This window comes from Schistocerca americana, chromosome 7 (assembly GCF_021461395.2).
Source record: "Schistocerca americana isolate TAMUIC-IGC-003095 chromosome 7, iqSchAmer2.1, whole genome shotgun sequence".
NCBI lineage: Eukaryota > Metazoa > Arthropoda > Insecta > Orthoptera > Acrididae > Schistocerca > Schistocerca americana.
Genome location: NC_060125.1, coordinates 596,893,751 through 596,920,428, shown reverse-complemented (window position 1 = coordinate 596,920,428; position 26,678 = coordinate 596,893,751). Strand labels below are relative to the sequence as shown.

General features: G+C 43.1%; 1 protein-coding gene and 1 pseudogene across 1 annotated transcript in view; one reads left to right on the top strand and one right to left on the bottom strand.

The window, feature by feature from the left end:
• LOC124623136 (transient receptor potential protein) overlaps positions 1 to 26,678 on the bottom strand; it is a gene marked incomplete at its 3' end in the record, with an annotated part of 258,350 nt that overhangs the window by 31,848 nt on the left and 199,824 nt on the right. Inside the window, exons 14-15 of the mRNA XM_047148927.1 lie at positions 19,208 to 19,403; positions 12,688 to 12,852 (exon numbers count right to left, since the gene is read on the bottom strand). Of these exons, the coding sequence (XP_047004883.1) occupies positions 12,688 to 12,852; positions 19,208 to 19,403 (361 nt within the window). The remainder of the gene's footprint in view (positions 1 to 12,687; positions 12,853 to 19,207; positions 19,404 to 26,678) is intronic.
• On the top strand, positions 21,011 to 21,128 carry LOC124623222 (annotated as a pseudogene).

The window sequence follows — 26,678 nt, the reverse complement described above, 5'->3', positions numbered from 1 at the left end:
TTTTTCCTGTAACAAAATGATGCAGTCCGTTAATATTCCTGGGCTCTTGGACCTGAAGGCGCGCTTCGGTTTTGTAAAGGGTTCACGTACCGCTCTGTGTTAATTGTGCCGCTGTGTTACAGAGACCCATTAGGCAACGGGCTTACGGTCGGCGCCTTTCTGTTTCAGGATAATGCCCCTGCACACGTTGCGAAGATTGTTTCGACTGCGCTGCAGACATCTCGCTGGGAAGCCCTTACTCACCCATCGTGAAGTCCCGACCTCTCTCTCCACGCAATTTCCATATTTTTAGAGCCCTGAAGAAATTCGCCGTAGATTTCATTCGAACGAAGAACTGCATTCCCGGATACAATCATGGTTCCATAAGCAACCGTAAACATTTTTTCATGAAAGCACTGACCGGTTTGTCTCACAATGGGCTAAATGTATTAACAGTTATGGGGATCACTTCTGAAATAATAAAATATTTGAAACTTCCTGTCAGACTAAAATTGTGTCCCTGACCGAGAGTCGAACGCAGGACCTTCGAATTTCGCGAGCAAGTGCTCTACCATCTGAGTCACCCCAGCATGACTCACGACCTCTCCTCACAGCCTTAATACCGCCAGTACAGAAACTCTCCTGCGAACCTTGCAGAACTGGCATTCCTGGAAGAAAAGATATTACGAAAACATGGCTTTGTCACAGCCTGGGGGATGTTTTAATCTGGCAGGAAGTGTCATATCAGCGCACACTCCGCTGCAGAGTGAAAATTTAATTTTGCAAACGTCTCCCAGGCTGTGGTAAAGCTAAGTCTCCGCAATATCTCTTCTTGCAGGAGTGCTAGTGCTGTAAGGTTCGCAGGAGAGCTTCTGTGAAGTTTGGCAGGTGGGAGACGAGATACTGGCGGAATTAAGGCTGTGTGGACGAGTCGTGAGACATGCTTGGGTAGCTCTGCTGGTGGCTGGCACGGTAGCTCAGCTTGTTCTGTCAAAGAGCTGGCTGATCTCTGTAATAAAAAAAATTGAGTGAAGGGATCAACAACGAACTGCTACGCATGTCATTTGACGTCCGCTACGACCAAATATAACGAACAAAATGCCAAAGAAAAAAGAAAAAGAGATGGTATAGCACTTACCCGCTTGACCGCGAAAGGCGAAGTCCCGAGTTCGAGCCTCGGTCCGGCACACAGTTTTAATCTCCCACGAAGTTTCGTATCAGTGCACATTTCGCTACACAGTGAAAATTTCATTGGTAAGTAAAGAAATTACTTACTTTTTATCCGTCTGTTTTGTTTTAATTTGACTGCTCTTTATATGTTGTACGGCCCAATTGAGATATGTATCGTGAAGTGCCGCTGAAAGGAATGGCCTTTTGCGAGGTATCCACTATTCGATGTGTCCACTGCTTGCAGTTCCTTTCGCTGTGTTCTCTCGGAAACAGCTTGAGATGAACTTACGTGCACTGGTTGCAGAAATCTCTGCCACGTTTGAAAATCATTGAGATTATCAAGGCGTGACTTTTATCTCAGGTCCTGTCGGTGAGGACTTTTTTACGACTACTGCTGCTCGGCGGTGTTAAATGGCTGCGATTGGTGCGCCATTCCTTGTAGACACACTGAACAGTCCGCGTTGATACACCAACAAAAATAGGACAACTTCGTTCGCGGTGTGGTTGTGGGAATGTCTAAATATGATAGCTCGTTTTTGCCATTCTGACACGATTCCACGTTGATCCATCCTAATGCACTAATTCTAAAGAATCGATTGGCATATACTCGTCACTTGACTGCCACGATTTAGGTCAGTGGTGGAGGGTCACTGTTACCAGTCGTGCGACACGTACACACGTGCTCTAAAGTGACCGGCGTGCTCTTTTATGAGGTGGACTAATAATAGTCTACTGAGCTTTTTATGTTTCTCTGTTTAATTACACAGACTGTCATTTGACTACAGCAACAGGTGTACAGCAAACAACTGGCACATTTAAAAACATGTCGCATGTACCGTCACTACTACTTTCCGTAGTGTAATATATTCATGGACAGGTGCTCATGAATGTAACATGTAAGTGTGAAATGTTGTAAATTAATGTAAGTGAGCTAAATACATAGTAGATCGTAAGCTAATAAAATACGTTACCTCCCGTCTTTGCCTATTATTTAATTAAGGTTAAATCGAAAATTCAAAGTCGATTCCAAAGCAATTTCTTCTAAATTTGAATGTTCATTGTTGTTAAAAAAGGCGATAAACTTAAAGAACTTACCTCGTTCAGGCTGAAGTTCACTCCGGAACTATAAAATGGCATAACGCGCTCCTGGATGTACGGATAGACAGGCAATGACGACGAGCTCGTTGTGAAGACAGCAAAGCTACTGGGAAAGCGATCGTTAAGAGATAGATAGATGTATACGGCATCGCACGTTGTTTTCTGTGAAGCCAAACAGTGTACAGGAAGCGATACGATTAGCCGTTGTCGGTTACGTAAGAAGACTGCGACGAGGATTTGCTTACGCCAACATCTACATCTACAAGTATACCCCTAAAAACCAATGTGACGCACATGGCAGGCACTGCGCTTATACCTGTTTATGAAACACATTGACGCTCGACACAAACAATAATTTAGCTATATACGTGGCTGGCATCATTCGCACTGATTGAGTTCAGAAGTTTTCGTTTTTTAAGTTTCACGCTGCTACACGTGTTTCGAGTTTTAACCTAACTTGTGTATCTGCTTGATTAAGCCTAGTTGTAGTGTTACTGTATTCACTGTGACCTCCTTCTGATGTACCGTTTTCGTTCTGAGAGATTATTGCCAAGCTTTTCGGCGAAGAATTCGTGAGATTCACACGAGTTATATGAGGAGTTTCTGCACACCGAATATTTTTAGTCAATATACTATAGGCAAACATCAAAGATTGAGCACAATTCATAATAGGAGTAATACAACAATATACTACCAGCATCGTTATTTAGAAGAATATTTTTTAGAAGTAGCAACATTAAACGATTCAACAAAGATGTAACCAAACGCAGCATAAACGCGGGATCCTACATTAGACAGCCACAGAAAAAAGTAAGAAAAGAAAAAGTAGAAGAAAAAAGAAGGATAAAACGGCCAGTACTTCCGTAAGAGTTGCTTCGGCAGGTGAAGATTCTTCTCTCAACTAGAAGGTACAATGTCGTCGACGTAATCAAGATTATTTGTACTAGTAATTATTAAGTCGAGCATAAAAACTTGAATTAAAGACTGCCTGTTGACTGATTCGGTGGAAGGAGGTTGGTAAACATTCTAGATTTTGTTTTCCCGTCTCCTAATTATATGTGAAAATGTATTCCGTGTTAAATTTTATGAAGATTTATATGTCAGCGTTTGATTTCCAGGCGTTAGGTCTGCCAGCTCTTGACTCCTTATATTGCTATTAAGAGACTGTAAGTAGCTTGATGTTTTGAGTCTCTCGGGAAAGCTGGGTTCGCTACAATTCGTTAAAGTTATGCTCATGCCTAACTTCTATTGGTAGCAGTTTATTAGCTCCACAACTGGGATGCTTATTCAGTTGCCTTTTTACCGTAATTTGCTTCAAAAGAACCGTTGCCTGTCCATTTCCCTCTGTAATCGAGGTCATTAATTTACGCTAGAGTCGTAAAGCTAATTTTTTTGAAGGAAATGAATTTATCCGTAATAAGGTACTATCTGAAAAAAGGCTGCACGAAAATATGCAGTCAGTTGGGGATGAGATTCAAAGTGGTGGAAAGATCTGAAACTTGCTTTAACTGAACAAAATTGTGAAACTGAACAGCCCAAAGAAACGAAGTATACTAGGACTATACTATCAGTAATCAGTGTCACTGTCCCTTTCTCCTGTTCCAGTCACGAATGGTTTGCCGGAAGAACGATCGCTGGTAAGCCTCTGTACTGGCTGGAGCCTCGCTAATTTTATGACCATGCGCTTTTCGCGAGATACGTGCGGGAGGAAACAATGTATCGGTTGACTCTTCTGGGAACGCACGCTCTCAGGATTCTGACAGTGGACCACACCGTGATGCAGAACGCCTCTCTTGCAGCACCGGCCACTGGAGTTGGCTGAGCATCACCGTGAGACTTTGTAACAACAACGACGCTGTACTATTGTACATACACTCCTGGAAATTGAAATAAGAACACCGTGAATTCATTGTCCCAGGAAGGGGAAACTTTATTCAAAAATGGTTCAAATGGCTCTGAGCACTATGGGACTCAACATCTTAGGTCATAAGTCCCCTAGAACTTAGAACTACTTAAACCTAACTAACCTAAGGACATCACACACACCCATGCCCGAGGCAGGATTCGAACCTGCGACCGTAGCAGTCCCGCGGTTCCGGACTGCAGCGCCAGAACCGCTAGACCACCGCGGCCGGCGGGAAACTTTATTGACACATTCCTGGGGTCAGATACATCACATGATCACACTGACAGAACCACAGGCACATAGACACAGGCAACAGAGCATGCACAATGTCGGCACTAGTACAGTGTATATCCACCTTTCGCAGCAATGCAGGCTGCTATTCTCCCATGGAGACGATCGTGGAGATGCTGGATGTAGTCCTATGGAACGGCTTGCCATGCCATTTCCACCTGGCGCCTCAGTTGGACCAGCGTTCGTGCTGGACGTGCAGACCGCGTGAGACGACGCTTCATCCAGTCCCAAACATGCTCAATGGGGGACAGATCCGGATATCTTGCTGGCCAGGGTAGTTGACTTACACCTTCTAGAGCACGTTGGGTGGCACGGGATACATGCGGACGTGCATTGTCCTGTTGGAACAGCAAGTTCCCTTGCTGGTCTAGGAATGGTAGAACGATGGGTTCGATGACGGTTTGGATGTACCGTGCACTATTCAGTGTCCCCTCGACGATCACCAGTGGTGTACGGCCAGTGTAGGAGATCGCTCCCCACACCATGATGCCGGGTGTTGGCCCTTTGTGCCTCGGTCGTATGCAGTCCAGATTGTGGCGCTCACCTGCACGGCGCCAAACACGCATACGACCATCATTGGCACCAAGGCAGAAGCGAATCTCATCGCTGAAGACGACACGTCTCCATTCGTCCCTCCATTCACGCCTGTCGCGACACCACTGGAGGCGGGCTGCACGATGTTGGGGCGTGAGCGGAAGACGGCCTAACGGTGTGCGGGACCGTAGCCCAGCTTCATGGAGACGGTTGCGAGTGGTCCTCGCCGATACCCCAGGAGCAACAGTGTCCCTAATTTGCTGGGAAGTGGCGGTGCGGTCCCCTACGGCACTGCGTAGGATCCTACGGTCTTGGCGTGCATCCGTGCGTCGCTGCGGTCCGGTCCCAGGTCGACGGGCGCGTGCACCTTCCGCCGACCACTGGCGACAACATCGATGTACTGTGGAGACCTCACGCCCCACGTGTTGAGCAATTCGGCGGTACGTCCACCCGGCCTCCCGCAGGCCCACTATACGCCATCGCTCAAAGTCCGTCAACTGCACATACGGTTCACGTCCACGCTGTCGCGGCATGCTACCAGTGTTAAAGACTGCGATGGAGCTCCGTATGCCACGGCAAACTGGCTGACACTGACGGCGGCGGTGCACAAATGCTGCGCAGCTAGCGCCATTCGACGGCCAACACCGCGGTTCCTGGTGTGTCTGCTGTGCCGTGCGTGTGATCATTGCTTGTACAGCCCTTTCGCAGCGTCCGGAGCAAGTATGGTGGGTCTGACACACCGGTGTCAATGTGTTCTTTCTTCCATTTCCAGGAGTGTATAAGTAATTCTTTTCATCTGATCTTACGATAAACCAGTGTAATTGACTTTCTGATTTCATTTCTTTTTGTTTCATGCCATTATGCTGATAAACTGTAAATAAGTTTCAATGTGAATATTAATATTTATGTCAAATGTCAAGTAATATTGTAATACGAGGTGCATTCAAGTTCTAAGGCCTCCGATATTTTTTCTAATTAACTACTCACCCGAAATCGATGAAGCTGGCGTTACTTCTCGACGTAATCGCCCTGCAGACGTACACATTTTTCACAACGCTGACGCCATGATTCCATGGCAGCGGCGAAGGCTTCTTTAGGAGTCTGTTTTGACCACTGGATAATCGCTGAGGCAACAGCAGCACGGCTGGTGAATGTGCGACCATGGAGAGTGTCTTTCATTGTTGGAAAAAGCCAAAAGTCACTAGGAGCCAGGTCAGGTGAGTAGGGAGCATGAGGAATCACTTCAAAGTTGTTATCACGAAGAAACTGTTGCGTAACGTTAGCTCGATGTGCGGGTGTGTTGTCTTGGTGAAACAGCACACGCGCAGCCCTTCCCGGAGGCTTTTGTTGCAGTGCAGGAAGGAATTTGTTCTTCAAAACATTTTCGTAGGATGCACCTGTTACCGTAGTGCCCTTTGGAACGTAATGGGTAAGGATTACGCCCTTGCTGTCTCAGATCATGAACACCATCATTTTTTCAGCACTGGCGGTTACCCGAAATTTTTTTGGTGGCGGTGAATCTGTGTGCTTCCATTGAGCTGACTGGCGCTTTGTTTCTGGATTGAAAAATGGCATCCACGTCTCATCCATTGTCACAACCGACGAAAAGAAAGTCCCATTCGTGCTGTCGTTGCACATCAACATTGCTTGGCATCGTGCAACACGGGCAGCCGTGTGGTCGTCCGTCAGCATTTGTGGCACCCACCTGGATGACACTTTTCGCATTTTCAGGTCGTCATGCAGGATTGTGTGCACAGAACCCACAGAAATGCCAACTCTGGAGGCGATCTGTTCAACAGTCATTCGGCGATCCCCAAAAACAATTCTCTCCACTTTCTCGATCATGTCGTCAGACCGGCTTGTGCCAGCCCGAGGTTGTTTCAGCTTGTTGTCACATGATGGTCTGCCTTCATTAAACTGTCGCATCCATGAACGCACTTTCGACACATTCATAACTCCATCACCACATGTCTCCTTCAACTGTCGATGAATTTCAATTGGTTTCACACCACGTAAATTCAGAAAACGAATGATTGCACGCTGTTCAAGTAAGGAAAACGTCGCCATTTTAAGTATTTAAAACAGTTCTCATTCTCGCCGCTGGCGGTAAAATTCCATCTGCCGTACGGTGCTGCCATCTCTGGGACGTATTGACAATGAACGCGGCCTCATTTTAAAACAATGTGCATGTTTCTATCTCTTTCCAGTCCAGAGAAAAAAAATCGGAGACCTTAGAACTTGAATGCACCTCGTAGAATTGAAATGTAACAAATGTTGAAACTGCTGTAAGATGTTTAAAACTTTAACTGTGTTTCTGGCCCATACGTAGGCAAAGTGTTAGGATATGTAGAATGCAAAACCTCGGGTGAACACCCGGTCTGTAAGGGAGCGGTAAAAGGTGGATGGCAGGCGAGCGAAGGGAAAATGCACGCGGGCACTGCACGGCACAAAGGGCTCAGCAGTAGTAGTTGGAGTCTGGCACTGGTTTGAGCAACACCTTCTGGAGCGAGGAGGCTCTCCTGGAAGACATAGCTTCACTGAGCCTCGGGTATGCTGTTCCAACGCCCACACAGCATGGCGGAATTCCATAGACACTAAATGGAAAAGTATTGCGACGCTAAGAAGAATTAAAGTGCCAATACGTCAAGAGCCATAGCTGTTGTGTGTGTGCTCTGTGCCTCGCCGTCTTGCCGCCCGCCAACCACCTCATCGATACTAGCAGGTTGAAACTTTTAGTACTGTATTCGTATGGATCAGAGAGTGAACTGTGTTTGTTTGGTGCAATAATAACCTAAATTTTACCAGAACTTTTCCATCATTCAATTATCCTCACAACTAACCTAGACAGGGTCCTTTCCAAACGTTGTGCAATCCGAGTGTCCCGAAATGAAAATTAAAAATTGTGTTAATAATAATTACTTGCGGAACTAGCTATATTATAATGGTGTTTAAAGAAATGTTTTGTTAATGAACCAGTAAATGAATAGTGAAGGTCTAACGAAGTCGAAAGATAACTTTGGTATTGACATAGTAATGAAGTTTATTATTTTGAGACAGAATTAAAGACATTTAAATGAGCAGTAAATGAGATGAAAAGAGTAGGAAATTATATAGTGGAAATCTTGAATGAATAATAAATTCAGTAATCATTTTTTTTAAATACAGCGATCATAACAGTTTCAGGGTCCCCCCCCCCCCTCATTCATTTGAATTATGAAGTGTACTAAATTGGTTTGACCAGCAAAAGTTAAAGTCAATATAAAAGTCAAAATTGACATTTTGTGTGTGGCATGAAAGTACAATTTCTAGGGTAACCTATGCCCGATTTTAATCAGATTAATAGACAGTATAAAGTGTTGTAGTAAACATTATAGTGTAGTGTTATGTATTCATGATTTTCCACATCAGTACAGAACGTGAAACTATCAGTTCAATAGATTTTCTGGTTCTAAAATTCTACTATACTATGCAATGTTACAACTTGTTGTTTTGCATGAATATATACCAACTTGTAGGGAAGAAACTCAGTTAATGCGTAATTAGGTTGGCGACCGTATTATTGTCACATTGGTAGCATCTTCTTGTTTGCTTTTGATCCATCCTGACGTGTGATTACATTTCGAAATTACTTGACGTATCATTGTTATTACAGAGTGGATGTAAGTCTGATTTGCCACCATTCAGGTACACGCGGTCGATATCTATGCGAAAATCCTTTCTCATAAGGTGAATCCCGCTCACTTACCATAGCACAAGCTTTAACGAGTACTGTGTCAGGGATTACAACTTCCACGCTTACTAAATGAACCTGTAACGAAATGTGCTGCTCTTCTTTGGATCTTTTCAGTTTACTCTATCAATTCTGTGTGGTACGGATCCCAAGCTGACGAGCAGTATTCAGGTACTGGACTAACGAGTGTTTTGTAAGCTACTTCCTTTTTTGATGGACTACATTTACTGAGGATTATTCCAATGAGTCTGTGTCTGGCAGTTATTTTATCGGCCATTAATTTTATGTGGTTGTTCCACTCAAAATCGCTCCGTATGCATACTCCTAGATAATTTGTGGAAGTGACTGCTTCGAGTGAATGTTTTGCAGTCGTGTAATCATACAGCAAAGCGTCTTTCCGCCTCTGTGTTTGCAATACGTTTCATTTTTTTATATTGCGGGCATCGATCCGCTGCAGGTCTTCTTGCATTTCTCTACAATTTTCTAGCGTTGTGACTTCTCCGTATGGAAGGAGGAGGGGAAGATTTGTGTTTAACGTCCCATGTGACTTCTCTGTACACAAAAGTCTCATCTGCAGACAGCATTTCTGAAGATCTAACGTAACCGGTAGGTCACATACACTGAAAAGCCAAAGAAACTTCTACACCTGCCTAATATCGTGTAGGCCCCGAGATCACGCAGAAGTGCCGGAACAGGACGTGGCATCGACTCGACTAATGTCTGAAGTAGTTCTGGAGGGAACTGACCCCATGAATCATTCAGGGCTGTCCATAAATCCGTAAGATTACGAGGGTGCGGAGATCTCTTCTGAACAGCACGTTGCAAGGCATTCCAGATATTCTCAATAATGGTCATGTCTGGGGAGTTTGAAGGCCAGCGGGAGTGTTTAAACTCGGAAGAGTGTTGCTGGAGCTACTCTGTAACAATTCTGGACGTGTGGCGTGTCGCATTGTCCTACTCAAATTGCCCAAGCCTGTCGGAATGCACAATGGACTCCAATGGATGCAGGTGATCAGACAGGATGCTCACGCACGTGTCACCTGTCAGAGACGTATCTAGACGTATCAGGGGTCCCATATCGCTCCCACTGCACACGCCCCACACCATTACAGAACTTCCACCAGCTTCAACAGCCCCCTGCTCACATGCAGGGTCTATAAATTAGCATTAGAAAATTGCAGTGGCAACTGACACTTAACATAGACACATGTAATGTATTGCGAATACATAGAAAGAAAGATTCTTTATTGTATGATTATATGATAGCGGAACAAACACTGGTAGCAGTTACTTCTGTAAAATATCTGGGAGTATGCGTACGGAACGATTTGAAGTGGAATGATCATATAAAATTAATTGTTGGTAAGGCGGGTACCAGGTTGAGATTCATTGGGAGAGTCCTTAGACAATGTAGTCCATCAACAAAGGAGGTGGCTTACAAAACACTCGTTCGACCTATACTTGAGTATTGCTCATCAGTGTGGGATCCGTATCAGGTCGGGTTGACAGAGGAGATAGAGAAGATCCAAAGAAGAGCGGTGCGCTATTTGGTAAGCGTGATAGCTTTACGGAGATGTTTAGCAAACTCAAGTGGCAGACTGTGCAAGAGAGGCGCTCTGCATCGCAGTGTAGCTTGCTGTCCAGGTTTCGAGAGGGTGCGTTTCTGGATGAGGTATCGAATAGATTGCTTCCCCCTACTTATACTTCCCGAGGAGATCACGAATGTAAAATTAGAGAGAATCGAGTGCGCACTGAGGTTTTCCGGCAGTCGTTCTTCCCGCGAACCATACGCGACTGAAACAGGAAAGGGAGGTAATGACAGTGGCACGTAAAGTGCCCTCTGCCACACACCGTTGGGTGGTATGCGGAGTGTAAATGTAGATGTAGATGTAGAATATGAAGTGAGGTCGATAACTAAAACCAGTCAGAGGCACCCTTACAGCATAACGGTACGTCGGCGATATTCTACGTCCCGTTTTGTTGCTCTTCACGGCAAGCCATAGTGGGCTTACATTTTAACAAGATAATGTCCGCCCGCACACTGCAAGCGTTGAGAGTTTCTGCTGCTTGTCTTCTTAGCTGACAAAAGCGACCTTTGGCAGTAAGGTCGCCGGGTATCTCCCCGATTGGGAAAGTTTGGAGCATTATGAGCAGGGCCCTCAAACCAACTGGAGATTGTGACGATCTGACTCACCAGCTGGATAGAATTTGGCACGATATCCCTCAGGAGGACATCCTACAACTCTGTCAATCAGCACCAACTCAAATACCTACTTGCATAAGTGCCAGAGGTGGACCAACGCATTATTGACTTTCTCAGTTTATGAACTACTTCTCGTGAATAAATCATCCAATTTTTCTGAAATTATAATCGTTTGTTGGTCTGTACATGTACATCACATCTACCGATTTCTGTGCCATTCGGATAATTCCTTCGCGTTGCGTCGAGTTTTTATTTCTCCTTGAGCGTATTTGATTTTACCGGAGTGCCTACCGCCTTGCGCAACATGACGACAAAACCTGGTACGAGACCACCGCGTGGCGTTGTCTGCATAGCAGTACGAGATTTCGGCCCCTTTAACTCTTGGTAACGTAATGTTCTCTGAAACCTTTAACACTGACGTTAACAAGCATTGTATCAATTAACTCTTATTTTCAATGGGGTTCAAATCCCGTTAATAATATACCATTACATTAAAAACTTATACTTGTTACAATATCTCAGTTAATACTGTATAACTGATATAAGGTATATTAACAGAGCAATAAAATTAAATGATCTTCTGCGTACTGTTGTTTGCTGAGAAGCTCGTTTTGCTACTCTGAAGAGTACAATATGTGAAAGACGTGTTTCATCACCTGAGACTCATCTTAACGCAATTAATCGGCTATGGACGATAACGGTTCAGATGGTAAATGTTGACTGCTGTTGGTGGTCATGAGAATCTGTGGCAAGCGGATTTTCTGGAGTCCAAATATATGAATTGTGCACGTAAACTCTCCCATCCCTAAGCTCAGCACACGGAATTTTCTTGAACCACTTTGGGCGTATTCTGGTGTGATTCTTGTAGTAATTCTGGCTCGACATCCTGTCCCTTCCCTGTACAATTGAGGTGGTGTTCCGACTCTGGTGATGTCGACGTAGATGTGATACTGAAGCCCAATATTTCGTCCTACAGTTGCTCGGAATTCCACAGGAAGGAAACTATTAAATCTGCCAAAATCAGCCGCCAGCTTTGACCAACAACGTCATCAAAATAGAGTAAAATACGCGCCAGGTAATGAAATACAGCTACTGAGATGTCGTCTTAAGCATGTGTTTTTATTCCATCTTCAGTGGCATCTTACGTATATTGTGTTTTAGCTAATATCAAGGATATTTGCTGATAACATTGTGAAGTACATTGTCCTTCTTGCTAACTACACAACATCAGAAAGAATTTATCTGCTGATTACTAAAATCAAATTATGCAGAACTGCATGAATGTTATCAACAAATTATATATATATATATATATATATATATATATATATATATATATATATGCCGTTAAAGGTGGTTATGTGCCCGGTACTAGTTCTGCAATAAATAAGAAATAAAAAGTACATTGTATTGAGCAGTTTACGTGAGTATATATGGTGAGTATATATGTAACTTAAATGTATTTACAATATTTGCAAGCTGCAGATCACCACATGTACAATATATCTCATTATAGTTGCTCAAATTACCTTACGTTACTTAGCTCCGCCAACGCACAGTGTCACATTTACCCTAACCTACACTATGAGCTACGCTACAGATCAGTCTTCCACGACACCCTACGTTCCAAACAATAATATAGAGACAACACTAGTATCGCCCGTGTTCTGTCGTGTCTCTCTTTGCACACGTTTGACATTACAGGCCACAACTTTATCTCGTCTTAGTTAAAACCCGTACCGGTACACAAGGTATCGGTAGGTTGAGTTCGCTCACCTTGGTGGACGTGGACAGGCGCTTGCCGGAGCCGCAGCCGAACACCTTGGCGAGGCTCTTGGTGGTGGGCACCAGGTTGAAGGGCGGCGGCACCGTGTCGCCCTCCTCGAAGTAGCTGATCCACAGGTGGCTGCGAGCGAACTTCCACTCCGTGTCCGCGCGTTCCTGCGGGACCACCAGAAACAAGCTGCACGGGGAGTTTCCAGTTGTAAATTCATACAGCAGTGTGTCCAGTTTGCAGCAGGTGTAGAGTTACGGCTGGACGAATGTTCAGCGTTAAACAAACCAATAAAAATGATCAAAAACAACGCAAAAGTCGAAAAACACGCTAATATTACAGGGTGTTGCAAAAAGATTCATCCGATTGCACAAGACCATATCTTATACATGAATTTGTTTACAGACTTGGGGTAAATTTCAATATAAGACTGCAAAGCTTTTGTTTTCAAAATAACCTTCCAATTTGACACGGGTATTTTACACGCATGCACATTGACGTTGCCATACATTTTAAAATTACTTTGAGGGTCCAGGTTTCATTTACTTCTTACAAACGTTCAGTATGGCCTCGCCCGTAAGGATGACAAACGTTTAAACGATACACAACTCGTCGTCGTTCACACGCAAACCCAACGTAAGGGCAGACATACAGATAGTCTATCACAGACCTCCTTAAAATACACATAAAATGTTCAGGTGACTTGGAGACCAGTGGTGCAATGTGAATCCACCCATCCCTTTTGCCTGACCCAACACTGAGGGAACTCACTATCAGGAAATGTTCTTACATTAAAGTGTCAGTGTAGTGGTGCTCCTTCCAGTTGAAAAATGAAATTTTCGGTAGTTTCTCGCAATCTTGGAGAAACCCACGTCGCCAACATATCCAGATACGTGATTGCTGTATCCATATTTTCATAAAAAATGGCGTAAATATTTTACACAAACATTGCAGGTAGCATGAAGTTCTGGTATTGTAGCTATCAGTTCAGCCCAAACATGCGTGATAGAAGAAAAGTTGTTTCCTGTTATGGTTCGGGAAGAGGTGGCAGCAAGGCCATGACCGAAGTGCGAGATCCTGGTATTAGTGACCCATGACTGAATTGTGGCAGATGGTGCGTTTTGTAGGCCTGAATTTAAACTCATGTCCTGTACTATCCACATTCTCGTGATGTGCAGTCTATTCGAAAAAACAGCGGTCAGCAGTCTGTCTCAGAACTAAAGCCACGATCGCTTCGTCCATTGCGATTAAAGCTACCCTCTGTGAGAAAACTCAGAACACAAATATTCCGGGCCGCCGCGTTACCAGCCTCGTTGGCACTTGGTTGCAAATTATAGGCGACGCAGGCAATTCCAAATGAAAAAAGAATGGTACGAAGAAGAAAAGAGCAGATAAGAAAATCAATATGATGATAAAAACGACACGGCAAAGTATTACAAATAAAAAAGTTACATGTAGTCGGTTGACTGAATAACAATAATAATCAAAGTCTCTTGATTAGATTTAGAAATAATAAAAATTTCCCTCCATTTGACGAGCTTCGAACCTATAGCCTTCGATACATCAGGGTGTATGCTAACCACATTAACCTGCAGTATGGTGCTATACTCTGTTACCCCAGTTGCAACAATGAATTACAGACTTCAAAAATTTGGTTTTATGGAACGTCGCCGAAGCTTATCTAGTTAAGCTGATCTCTGTGATTATAATAACGGTTTATGTGATGCTGAATCGTGCTTGTCCAGAAGGATCCAGTAGTGTTTGATTAGTGCTGTGTACGAAACATGTCTATTTTGTCTTGAAATTTCTGATGTCATCGATGAGTGCTCTGCTTTGTAGCAGGTGCAGTGCCACACTCCCGACGAAAATAACGCTGCACAGTGATAACTGAACTGCATCTGTTGAAACAGAGGATACTAAACGCGTTTTTTGCTGTACCGTTGCCATCCCGGTTGGTTAATCACTAACATCGATTTGCAGTAGGATTTTAGAACATATACCGTGATAGAACATTATGAGTCACCTCGAAGACAACAATTTATTGACAAATAAACACAACTCTTTATTTTCACGAAGTAATCCATAGCCACATCCAGTGAAACCAATAGGCTGAGTATGACACGGCGGTCGGTCGGTACTCTTGCGCTTTCCGAGGCCTGTTTCGGACGAAGTAAAGTAATGTAATGAGTGTTATCGACCGAGGACGTCAAAATGATTCCATATTTTTAGATTTCCAGAAGAGTTTTGACGCCGTTCCTCACAAGAGACTTCTAATTAATTGCGTACCCATGCAGTATCGTTTCAGTTGCGTTACTGGAGTTGTAATTTCGTGTCAGAAAGTTCACAGTTCATAATGATTGATTGAAAGACATCGAGTAAAGCAGAAGTAATATCTGGAGTTGAGGAAGCGTTATAGGCCCTCGTTTATTCCTGATCTACATAAACGATTTGGGAGACAGTCTGAGCAGCCCTCTTAGATTGTTTGCAGATGATGCTGTCATTTACCATCATGTAAAGTCATCAGGTGATCAAAACTAATTGCAAAATGATTTAAACAGGATATCTGTTTGGTACAAAAAGTGGCAGTTGTCTGTAAATCACGAAAAGTGTGAAGTCATCCACATGAGCACTAAGAAGAATCTGCTAAATTTCACTTACACGATAAACACACAAATCTAAAGCGTGTCAACTCAAATAAATATTTAAGGATTAGAATTACAAATAACTTAAATTGGAACGATCACGTAGATAATATCGTGCGGAAAGGAAACAAAAGACTGCGATTTGCTGGCACAACACTTAGAAGGTGCGACAGGTCTACTAAAGAGTCTGCTTATACTAAGCTTGTCCGCTCTCTTCTGGAGTATTGCTGTGCGGTGTGGGACCCGCATCAGATAGGACTGACGAGGACATCGAAAAGATCAAAGAAGGTCAGCTTGTTTTGTATTATAGCGAAACAGGAGACAGTGCCACAGACATGATACACCAATTGGTGTAGCACTCATTAAAACAAACGCGTTTTTTATTACGGCAGGACCTTATTATGAAATTTCAATCATCAGTTTTCTCCTCAGAGTGTGAAAATGTATTGTTAGTGCCTACCTACATAGGGAGAAATGATCATCATACTAAACTACGAGATATCAGAACTCGCACAGAAAAATTTAGTGTTCGTTTTTCCTGCGCGCTGCTCGAGAGTAGAGCTATAGGAAGTAACTTAAGGGTGGTTCGATGAACCCTCTACGAACCCTCCAGCAGGCACTTAACTGTGGATTGCAGAGTAATTATGTAGATGTAGACGTAGATGTAGATGTAGAGCCACCCAGCTAGGAGCAACAGGGAGTCCACCTCTGGCAACCACTGGCCCCAAGGTAAACTTTTAGTTTATATACGTGAGTTGTATTGCAAACCAAGGCCTGTCCCCATTCATGTAAAATGTGCAGTCTTGTGAAATCTGAAAATCATTTTTGAACTGTCTGTATACTGAATTGAATGTTTTAAAACATCACAAGGATTCAATACACTTTTCATCTCTTTTTCGAAACGTGACGTCTAGGTTGTCTAATCCTTATTGGTGTTCTGTAAGAGGATAGCACTATTCATTCTTAGAGCGACTAATTCAGTCTTTTATATAATTTTCACAGGTGAATTTCACCTTTCACCAAACTCACCAGGAAAAAAATATACCAGACTAGGGTCCGGCCACCTTGATCGCCAACAAATGTAACCATTGCGGCTGATCTATCAGTCAAGATGTTTGTATTCAGATGATGTGTTACCTGAAAGATGGAATGCGCAGAGGACCCACAATGCTGAAAGAGCACGCCCAATCTTGTAACCAAAACCAACAACAGTGGCAAATCTGCAGTGTATCACATGAAGTTTCTAGTGATATTGTTTCTCCTCCATTTGCAATAGGTAATTCGGAGGCAGGACTTCATTGATTACCATATTGAGTCACTTCCGTGCGAGAGCTGCGTGGTGACATCCAAGCAAGTGATCACTGGCCGCGTTCTGCGATCCCAAGGAACAGCTTATTCACTACCAAGACTACTGAAGTGTGGACAATAAGAACTCTGTTAGAGGCAAATAATACAGCAATATATAAAGACATATGTTCAGTTAGTAGCCACTGGTCAAAGAAAGTTATAATATTTTAAATTACTATACCCTGATTTAAAAGTGTGCCTCAGCATATGCGTGATATATTAACGTGTTGTTTGTGCAATACATTATTTTAAAACGCCCTGTGTTAGAAAATGGGTGAATGGATGATGTCGGAGATCATACGAATAATGTAAATCTAATTTTGCGGAAAATCTCTATATCTGAGACCTGTATTGTTGTACAACTGACCAGTTATCGACATTACAACACGACACGTTTGCGAGTGTACGGTGGTCAGTACAACTAACAGCACTCCGTCTTCAGGTCACCAGTGGCCTACCGGGACCACCCGACCGCCGTGTCATCCTCAGTGGAGGATGCGGATAGGATGGGCGTGGGGTCAGCACACCGCTCTCCCGGTCGTTATGATGGTATTCTTGACCGAAGCCGCTGCTATTCGGTCGAGTAGCTCCTCAATTGGCATCACGAGGCTGACTGCACCCCGAAAAATGGCAACAGCGCATGGCGGCCTGGATGGTCACCCATCCAAGTGCCGACCACGTCCGACAGCGCTTAACTTCGTTGATCTAACGCAAACCGGTGTATCCACTGCGGCAACAACTAACAGAGCAATATTTATTTTAGTTACAAGGTAATGTACTAATAATAGCCCCTGAGTGTAGGTGGGCTAATGAGATGCGCGTGAAGTGAAAAAGAAGGATTGTCGTACATGGTGAAATACTATCTGGATGTATGCAGTAATAATCGGTAAGTGCACCGCATACAACTCTATTTACAGACACGGTCATTGTTCTTATTGTATTTGGAACACGGTATGAACACTAAAATTACGGCAGTTCCTGGTGACATACACATTCTACTTCACACCATTTTGACTTTATTAGGTGTCGGGATTTCACTGGAGACACTTCCTCACCACAACGCACTACTCTACCCAAACACGACGCGTATTGTCGCATCTTGATCGGCGAACGAGCAAGGCCTGTGCAGGTATTTTGTCCGAAATGGGCGCTAACACTGAGCGATCGCGTGGTCGGAGTCTAAGAATGCCCAGGGTGGTTAGTAGGTTAGTGGGTATCACATCCACATTTACCACAGGGACAGCGTACCCAGGAGCTGAGCTAGGGGAGGGCAACTCATCTTAGTTTCGAGGCGAATGACGGAATGGTTTTGAGATTCCACGGCAAATAGCTCCGGTTGTGCTCGCGTTACGTGTTTTGGTTCTGTTTAAATTGATACAACTATCTGTTTGGCGGAGTGCGATAGGAATTCATTTGTCTAAGGTCGTTTTTCTAGTGGAGGGGTGCGGCTGCCACCGCTGATGTCTCCTCGGTACGTCCATGGACAGTGGTGAAACAATTCACACAAAGACAAATTTTCACATCACTGATATAGGAACTACCGAGACGCAGAATCAAATTGAATATATCAACTGTTTTGTCCAACATGTAATTAAAGAGTAATTCAGACACAAAGCAACAAATTCATTAATTACAGTGTTTTTATTATAACTTCAGAACTACACATGTTATGAATATAGCTAATTATGTGTAGATGGGAACGAGCGCTATAAGCAGAGAGTGTAGTCAAATTTGGATAAGCGCAAAGAAACAGCACTAATTACTTAATTAACTAATTAACTGTAAATTACAGATAACTGACACACGCAAGATAACTGCACTGAAAGACAATATGGTATACCTATATAACAACTATCTCATATACCGATAAGTGAGAATGTGCATTTGTTAATGAATTATCATCAAAGATAGTAGTTGTCTTACAAATTTTGGTTGAGAAAAAAGGTTAAACTTGTGTATTAAATGACATGATTTATTTATATTCGCGCCAGGACAGGAATATTAATTAATTGTAAATGTCTCATAAACGAATGAGGATCCATTCATTAAGCGCGGTTGAAATCTGCGTACATGTGTGATTAATTTGGTATGCTAATATTGTAAGATGGACAAACACTTTAAGAAGAAGAAAGATGTACTAAATATATCATTAAGACCACTATAATCGGTAATGCTAGGGTAGGAGACTGACGAAGTAGAGCAAGCGGTGAGTCAGTGCGGGGTCTTTCCTCTTCGGCAGGACGAATATTGGCTTTGATCGATGCATCGTAGAGGGTAACGCTAGCTACTATCGAAGCTCTGGCACTGTGACAGGCGAATGAGAAGACGCTCCGCTCTGTCCCCTCTCTAGCTCAGCTCTCTTACTTCAGGCACTGTGGCCTTGGGGCGGAGGGTTGGACTGTTATTGCTACTAGTGGGGTTCTTTTCTTCCAGTACGATACGATCAATATCCAAGGCTACATTTAAGAGCTGCTAATAGCGAATACTTTGCAGAGTTACCTGATTTTGTAGTAGGTGGTTCGGCGGTACTTACCGAAATGATCTGGTAGGAGTTGGACATCATAGCGATGAGCATGTTGAGCAGCACGATGATGTTGATGACAGAGTACGAACCAAACATCAGCAGGGCCCAGAATCGCGTGAAACTTTTGATGCCGACCAACTCGAAGTTCATCAGGTCAACCAATCCAAAACTTGCCCAGAAGAGTGACTGTGACGTCTCGAACAGACTGGAAATCACCATAGGAAAATTTTAGCGAACCGGCAGAAAATACTGTCATTACATTAGGTATAATACTGCGTGCAAATCTCTCGCTCGGCGCGGTTTTTTTAAATCTGGCGTAGTGATGCAAATATCTTTCGGCAGCATCAAAGTAAAAGTCGTCTGACTTATATTAATGCATAATTTTTGTAATTGTTTTCAAACCGATGAAATGATGAACTTTAATATCGCGGACCTCACTCTTTGTAGTAAGTTCTATATAAAGACAGTTTTTTGGTGATATGAGGCAGTGCGATCAACGTTGAATAATAAATCTCGCCGTTTATCTTAAAGATTTTAATTAATCACCACTGTATATTCCGAAGTCCAGCGTCATCAGCAGGGTTTCAACTTACTATTGAAGAAACGGTGTTGTGATGTAAATGGGGTGTCAAGGTCAATTAAATCAGAGCACTTTTCAGCGAATAAAGTTCACCTTTCATTGCCAGAGATGAGGTTCGTATCTCGTTGAAATCACACTGAAATGGCCTTAGAAATGAGCTAGAGGTCTAACTATGAAGCTCTTCTCTCACATTTTAGTTGACAGTTCATAAAAAATATATATATTTCCTAAAACGCTGTAAGAAATTAATCATTTAATATTTCACTCAAGGAAGTAATTTTACTGCAGTCTGGATATGTTGAACTACGATTGGTTGTCTTTAATGGAAAAAAATGTGATTTTTTTTTATAAAACGTAGTCGATACCAGCCACAGTTTCGTGTCACTGAACTTTATCTTTGTGACACGTTTTGAACTATAGTCCACTATTTGAGTCAACTGGAAGAGGACTAAGTAGATTGAAAGCTGAGCAGCGCTTCTAACACGTGTCAAGAGAGAAATGGTCTGTGTATGAGATAAATTTACTTCATTCACTAGTCCACTAATGTAGATAAGTGTATTTAAGAGGTTACTCACAGTGTCAACGAGACAAAGAGACCGCTCTTCTGCTGCGTGACCCTTTATCAATTACAGTGGCTGATTTATTCGGTGACAGTTGCTCTGGGAACTCGCATAATACGACATAAAAACGTTTAAATATCAAAAGAGAGGCCGATTCCAGCCACAATGCGGCGTCGAAATAATCCGATGACGAAAGTTGAATATTTATGGTGGACTGGTACTCAAACTCGGATCTCCCGCGCAACGCGAGCGGTTGCCTTAACTGCTTCGGCCATGTGGACACGCTGCCCAAATCCTCAATTTTCCACACGCTAGTAGCGTCCACTGTCCAGTCACCCACTCGCTCGCGGCGAGTCTGTACTTCCGCAAGAGGGTCCGACCCTATTGTGCATCTACACTGAAGTTGTCAAGGGAGTCATAACTACAAATACACTGTCTGACAGAACAGATACCACACATATATACAAAAAAAATGTTTCTCCCTGCGTAGATCGACAGCCTGCTCTAATTTAAATAATGAAGAACTAAAACAAAATGTAGTTCGACTCCCTATCTGTGTTATATACTGATGATAGTTGTCAAAAGTATTCTGAACAGTAGCTCTGAAGACAGCAGACAATAGAGTACAACATCTTTAACTAAGCACTTTAGTTAGTGCTTGTTGTAACAGCCGGCAACGGCCTTGCCGCAGTGGATCCACCGGTTCCCGTGAGATCACCGAAGTTAAGCGCTGTAGGGCGTGGTCGGCACTTGGGTGGGTGACCACCCAGGCCGCCATGCGCTGTTGCCATTTTGCGGGGTGCACTCAGCTTCGTGATGCCAATTGAGTAGCTACTCGACCGAATAGTAGCGGCTTCGGTCAAGAATACCATCATAACGACCGGGAGAGCGGTGTGCTTACCCCACGCCCCTCCTATCCGCATCCTCCACTGAGGATGACACGGCGGTCGGATGGTCCCGGTAGCCCACTCGTGGCCTGACGGCGGAATGCTTTTTTTTGTTGTAACAGCTAGGTTGGGAAACACAAAGCTGTTTAATCTAGTTTCTTAAAGACATACATTTATTACATATTTGCTGTCATCGGCCTTCTTCTTTGAATACACCGGCCCTTGTCAGATCACCGAACGAAATTAGGAGGTGGGGGGGGGGGGGGGGTAGACCCGAGGTCTATGGGTAGCGTCCTTGATTCACAATCAAAACGTATTCGGTCCCGGGTTCGATCCCCGCCACTGCCTAAATTTTGATAAATAATCAGCATTGGCGGCCAAAGACTTCCAGCATAAGATGTCAGCCTCATTCTGCCAACGGCCTTGTCAAAGAGGGCGGAGGAGCGGATAGAGGTTCAGGGCACTCTCTTGTCCTAGGGGTGGGCAATTGCCCCTAAAGGCGGAAGAATCAGCAATGATCAACGACATGAGGATGCAGAAGGCAATAGAAACCACTGCATTACAGACACGTAACGTGTATCCACAGGACATGTGGCCTGTAATTAAAGAAGTGTCATGATGATCTCTCCATTGGCAAAAGATTCCGGAATAGTCCCCCATCCGGATCTCCGGGAGGGGACTGCCAAGGGGGAGGTTACCATGAGAAAAAGATTGAATAATCAACGAAAGGATAAAGTTCTACGAGTCGGGGCGTGGAATGTCAAAAGCTTGAACGTGGTAGGGAAACTAGGAAATCTGGAAAGGGAAATGCAAAGGCTCGACCTAGATATAGTAGGGGTCAGTGAAGTGAAGTGCAAGAAAGACAAGGATTTCTGGTCAGATGAGTATCGGGTAATATCAGCAGCAGTAGAAAATGGTATAACAGGTGTAGGATTCGTTATGAATAGGAATGTAGGGCAGAGGGTGTGTTACTGTGAACAGTTCAGTGACCTGGTTGTTCTAATCAGAATTGACAGCAGACCAACACCGACAACGATAGTTCAGGTATACATGCCGACGTCGCAAGCTGAAGATGAACAGATAGAGAAAGTGTATGAGGATGTTGAAAGGGTAATGCAGTATGTAAAGGGGGACGAAAATCTAATAGACATGGGCGACTGGAATGCAGTTGTAGGGGAAGGAGTAGTAGAAAAGGTTACAGGAGAATATGGGCTTGGGACGAGAAATGGAAGAGGAGAAAGACTAATTGAGTTCTGTAACACGTTTCTGCTAGTAATAGCGAATACCCTCTTCAAGAATCACAAGAGGAGGAGGTGTACTTGGAAAAGGCCGGGAGATACGGGAAGATTTCAATTAGATTACATCATGGTCAGACAGAGATTCCGAAATCAGATACTGGATTGTAAGGCGTACCCAGGAGCAGATATAGACTAAGATCACAATATAGTAGTGATGAAGAGTAGGCTGAAGTTCAAGACATTAGTCAGGAAGAATCAATACGCAAAGAAGTGGGATACGGAAGTACTAAGGAATGACGAGACACGTTTGAAGTTCTCTAACGCAATAGATACAGCAATAAGGAATAGCGCAGTAGGCAGTACGGTTGAAGAGGAATGGACATCTCTAAAAAGGGCCATCACAGAAGTTGGGAAGGAAAACATAGGTACAAAGAAGGTAGCTGCGAAGAAACCACGGGTAACAGAAGAAATACTTCAGTTGATTGATGAAAGGAGGAAGTACAAACATGTTCCGGGAAAATCAGGAATACAGAAATACAAGTCGCTGAGGAATGAAATAAATAGGAAGTGCAGGGAAGCTAAGACGAAATGGCTCCAGGAAAAACGTGAAGACATCGAAAAAGATATGATTGTCAGAAGGACAGACTCAGCATACAGGAAAGTCAAAACAAACTTTGGTGACATTAAAAGCAACGGTGGTAACATTAAGAGTGCAACGGGAATTCCACTGTTAAATGCAGAGGAGAGAGCAGATAGGTGGAAAGAATACATTGAAAGCCTCTATGAGGTTGAAGATTTGTCTGATGTGATAGAAGAAGAAACAGGAGTCGATTTAGAAGGGATAGGGGATTTAGTATTAGAATCGGAATTTAAAAGAGCTTTGGAGGACTTACGGTCAAATAAGGCAGAAGGGATAGATAACATTCCATCAGAATTTCTAAAATCATTGGGGGAAGTGGCAACAAAACGATTATTCACGTTAGTGTGTAGAATATATGAGTCTGGCGACATACCATCTGACTTCCGGAAAAGCATCATCCACTCAATTCCGAAGACGGCAAGAGCTGACAAGTGCGAGAATTGTCGCACAATCAGCTTAACAGCTCACGCATCGAAGCTGCTTACAAGAATAATATACAGAAGAATGGAAAAGAAAATTGAGAATGCGCTAGGCGACGATCAGTTTAGCTTTAGGAAAAGTAAAGGGACGAGAGAGGCAATTCTGACGTTACGGCTAATAATGGAAACAAGGCTAAAAAAAAAATCAAGACACTTTCATAGGATTTGTCGACCTGGAAAAAGCGTTCGACAATATAAAATAGTGCAAGATGTTCGAGATTCTGAAAAAAGTAGGGGTAAGCTATAGGGAGAGACGGGTCATATACAATATGTACAACAACCAAGAGGGAATAATAAGAGTGGACGATCAAGAACGAAGTGCTCGTATTAAGAAGGGTGTAAGACAAGGCTGTAGCCTTTCGCCTCTACTCTTCAATCTGTACATCGATGAAGCAATGATGGAAATAAAAGAAAGCTTCAGGAGTGGAATTAAAATACAAGGTTAAAAGATATCAATGATACGATTCGCTGATGACATTGCTATCCTGAGTGAAAGTGAAGAAGAATTAAATGATCTGCTGAACGGAATGAACAGTCTAATAAGTACACAGTATGGTTTGAGAGTAAATCGGAGAAAGACGAAGGTAATGAGAAGTAGTAGAAATGAGAACAGTGAGAAACTTAACATCAGGATTGATGGTCACGAAGTCAATGAAGTTAAGGAATTTGCTACCTAGGCAGTAAAATAACCAATGACGGACGGAGCAAGGAGGACATCAAAAGCAGACTCGCTATGGCAAAAAGGCATTTCTGGCCAAGAGAAGTCTACTAATATCAAATACCGTCCTTAATTTGAGGAAGAAATTTCTGAAGATGTATGTCTGGAGTACAGCATTGTATGGTAGTGAAACATGGACTGTGGGAAAACCGGAACAGAAGAGAATCGAAGCATTTGAGATGTGGTGCTATAGACGAATGTTGAAAATTAGGTGGACTGATAAGGTAAGGAATGAGGAGGTTCTACGCAGAATCGGAGAGGAAAGGAATATGTGGATAACACTGATAAGGAGAAGGGACAAGATGGTAGGACATCTGCTAAGACATGAGGGAATGACTTCCATGGTACTAGAGGGAGCTGTAGAGGGCAAAAACTGTAGAGGAAGACAGAGATTGGAACACATCAAGCAAATTATTGAGGACGTAGGTTGCAAGTGCTACTCTGAGATGAAGAGGTTAGCACAGGAAAGGAATTCGTGGCGGGCCGCACCAAAAAAAAGCCGACTTGGAGCAGGAGAGGCACCACAGGACATTTTAATTTCCACTGCCTATACTTTTACAAATAAATTCATAAAACTTTGTCAGCATGACCAGGAAGGATTCAGAATCCGCACTCGTATCAGTGGAAGTTCGAAAACATAACGAAGTAATTTTTTTTACATGTGAAATTTCATCATTTTTTTTCACTTAATAATGGCAGCATTTGTTGCTATAGGTACACTTTTCTTCATAAGTAAGAGAGATGGTTCGATGAATTATGCACAGCATACAAACCACACTTAAAGGTGTATGAAACTCTAGAATTTTCCAAATCTATTAAGAACTGTGGTAAAAATTGAGGTAATTAACTACAAAATTTGTGTTTTTTTTCTAAACATTAAGTTTAAAATACAACAGATCATTCGTGTTTTCAATAATTAAATAAATTCTGGAGTTTCATGCACCTGTAAGTATGGTATGTATGCTGTGCAAAATTCATCGAAGAATCTCTCTAACTTATGAAGAAAAGTGTACCTATAGCAACAAATGCAGCCATTAGTAAGTGAAAAAAGATGAAATTTCACACGTAAATAAAATTATTTTGTTATGTTTTCGAACTTCCACTGCAATGAGTGTGAATCCTGAATCCTTCCTGGTGATACTGACAAAGTTTTATGAATTTATTTGTAAAAGTATAGACAGTGGAAATTAAAATGTCCTGTGATGCCTCTCCTGCTCCAAGTCGGCCCGTTTGACGTCCTACCTCCCTTAAGCAATGTCGGACGTCGTCAGTACTTAGATGGGTGTCCATCAGGCTACATCGCGTGCTCTTGGCTGCTTTCCCTTCGCTCTACGGCAAAGGAGAGGAGGGCTATGGCATAAGTTCTTGAACATCAGGCTTTGCGCCAGAGTCGTGGATTAAATTCCAAATCTGTCTGCAATGTCTCATCGAGTGGGGGCACGTGACGTTGGTGGCGGAGGTCTGCCCGTCGGAGACCGGCGGCCCTCTTTGTGTTATCAGAGAGGAGTAGGCTGTGGGATGGCACTGAGTTTCACCCTCTCTGTCCTCTCATCATCATGACATCACACTACACACTCAGCCATTAAAGTCAGTTACACTTATCAGATACACTTAAATACACGAAGGCAAGGTGCCAGTGTGCACGGACACGAAAGACTTTCCAGTTAGGCGGCCTGAGAAGGGTGTGGTGAAACTGGTTGGGACAAATGTTCCTTACTGCTGGTATGATGGACACTGTTTAGACTGTAGGAGAGGCAAAGTGTGAACCTGTATTTGCCAATGCCATGAATGTGCGGATCAGAATCACGATGCCTTCAACTTCTTAATTTTATACTTTTTTACAAACATGACAGTAACAGGAGGTTAGGGCACATATTTTTATCGGTGACTGAGGACAGTGTATTGAACAACATTAAACCAATATTTACTTCATTTGCGGACTAATAATTATAGCTATTAGGAGTAGTATGTTTTTAGGTTGTTACTATCTCCAAGTAGACGTGGAAAGAGCAACCCATTAATGTTTATTTTCCCCTGGGCAACAAGTGAGGTGTTGAAGTGTGGACACGTGGATGCAAAACAATTAGTCTATACAGACAGGCGTAGTCCACTTCACAGTGCAGTTATGATTGTGCGAAAAAAATTAGGTAGGAAATTGTGTGATGTGTTTCTGGAAAAAGTTTTAGATGCAGAGAAATACCAACTACATATTAAGGTACCAATCATTATAATATTTGCACTTATACCCATAGCATACTGTATAATTACTTGTCTGTTGGTGCTATATGGCAGAGAAATGTGGATATTTATCAAATGTGAGAAAGACAGTATTTCTAAAAGAAGGTAACAAGGAAATGGCACTTAACAATGACACGCGG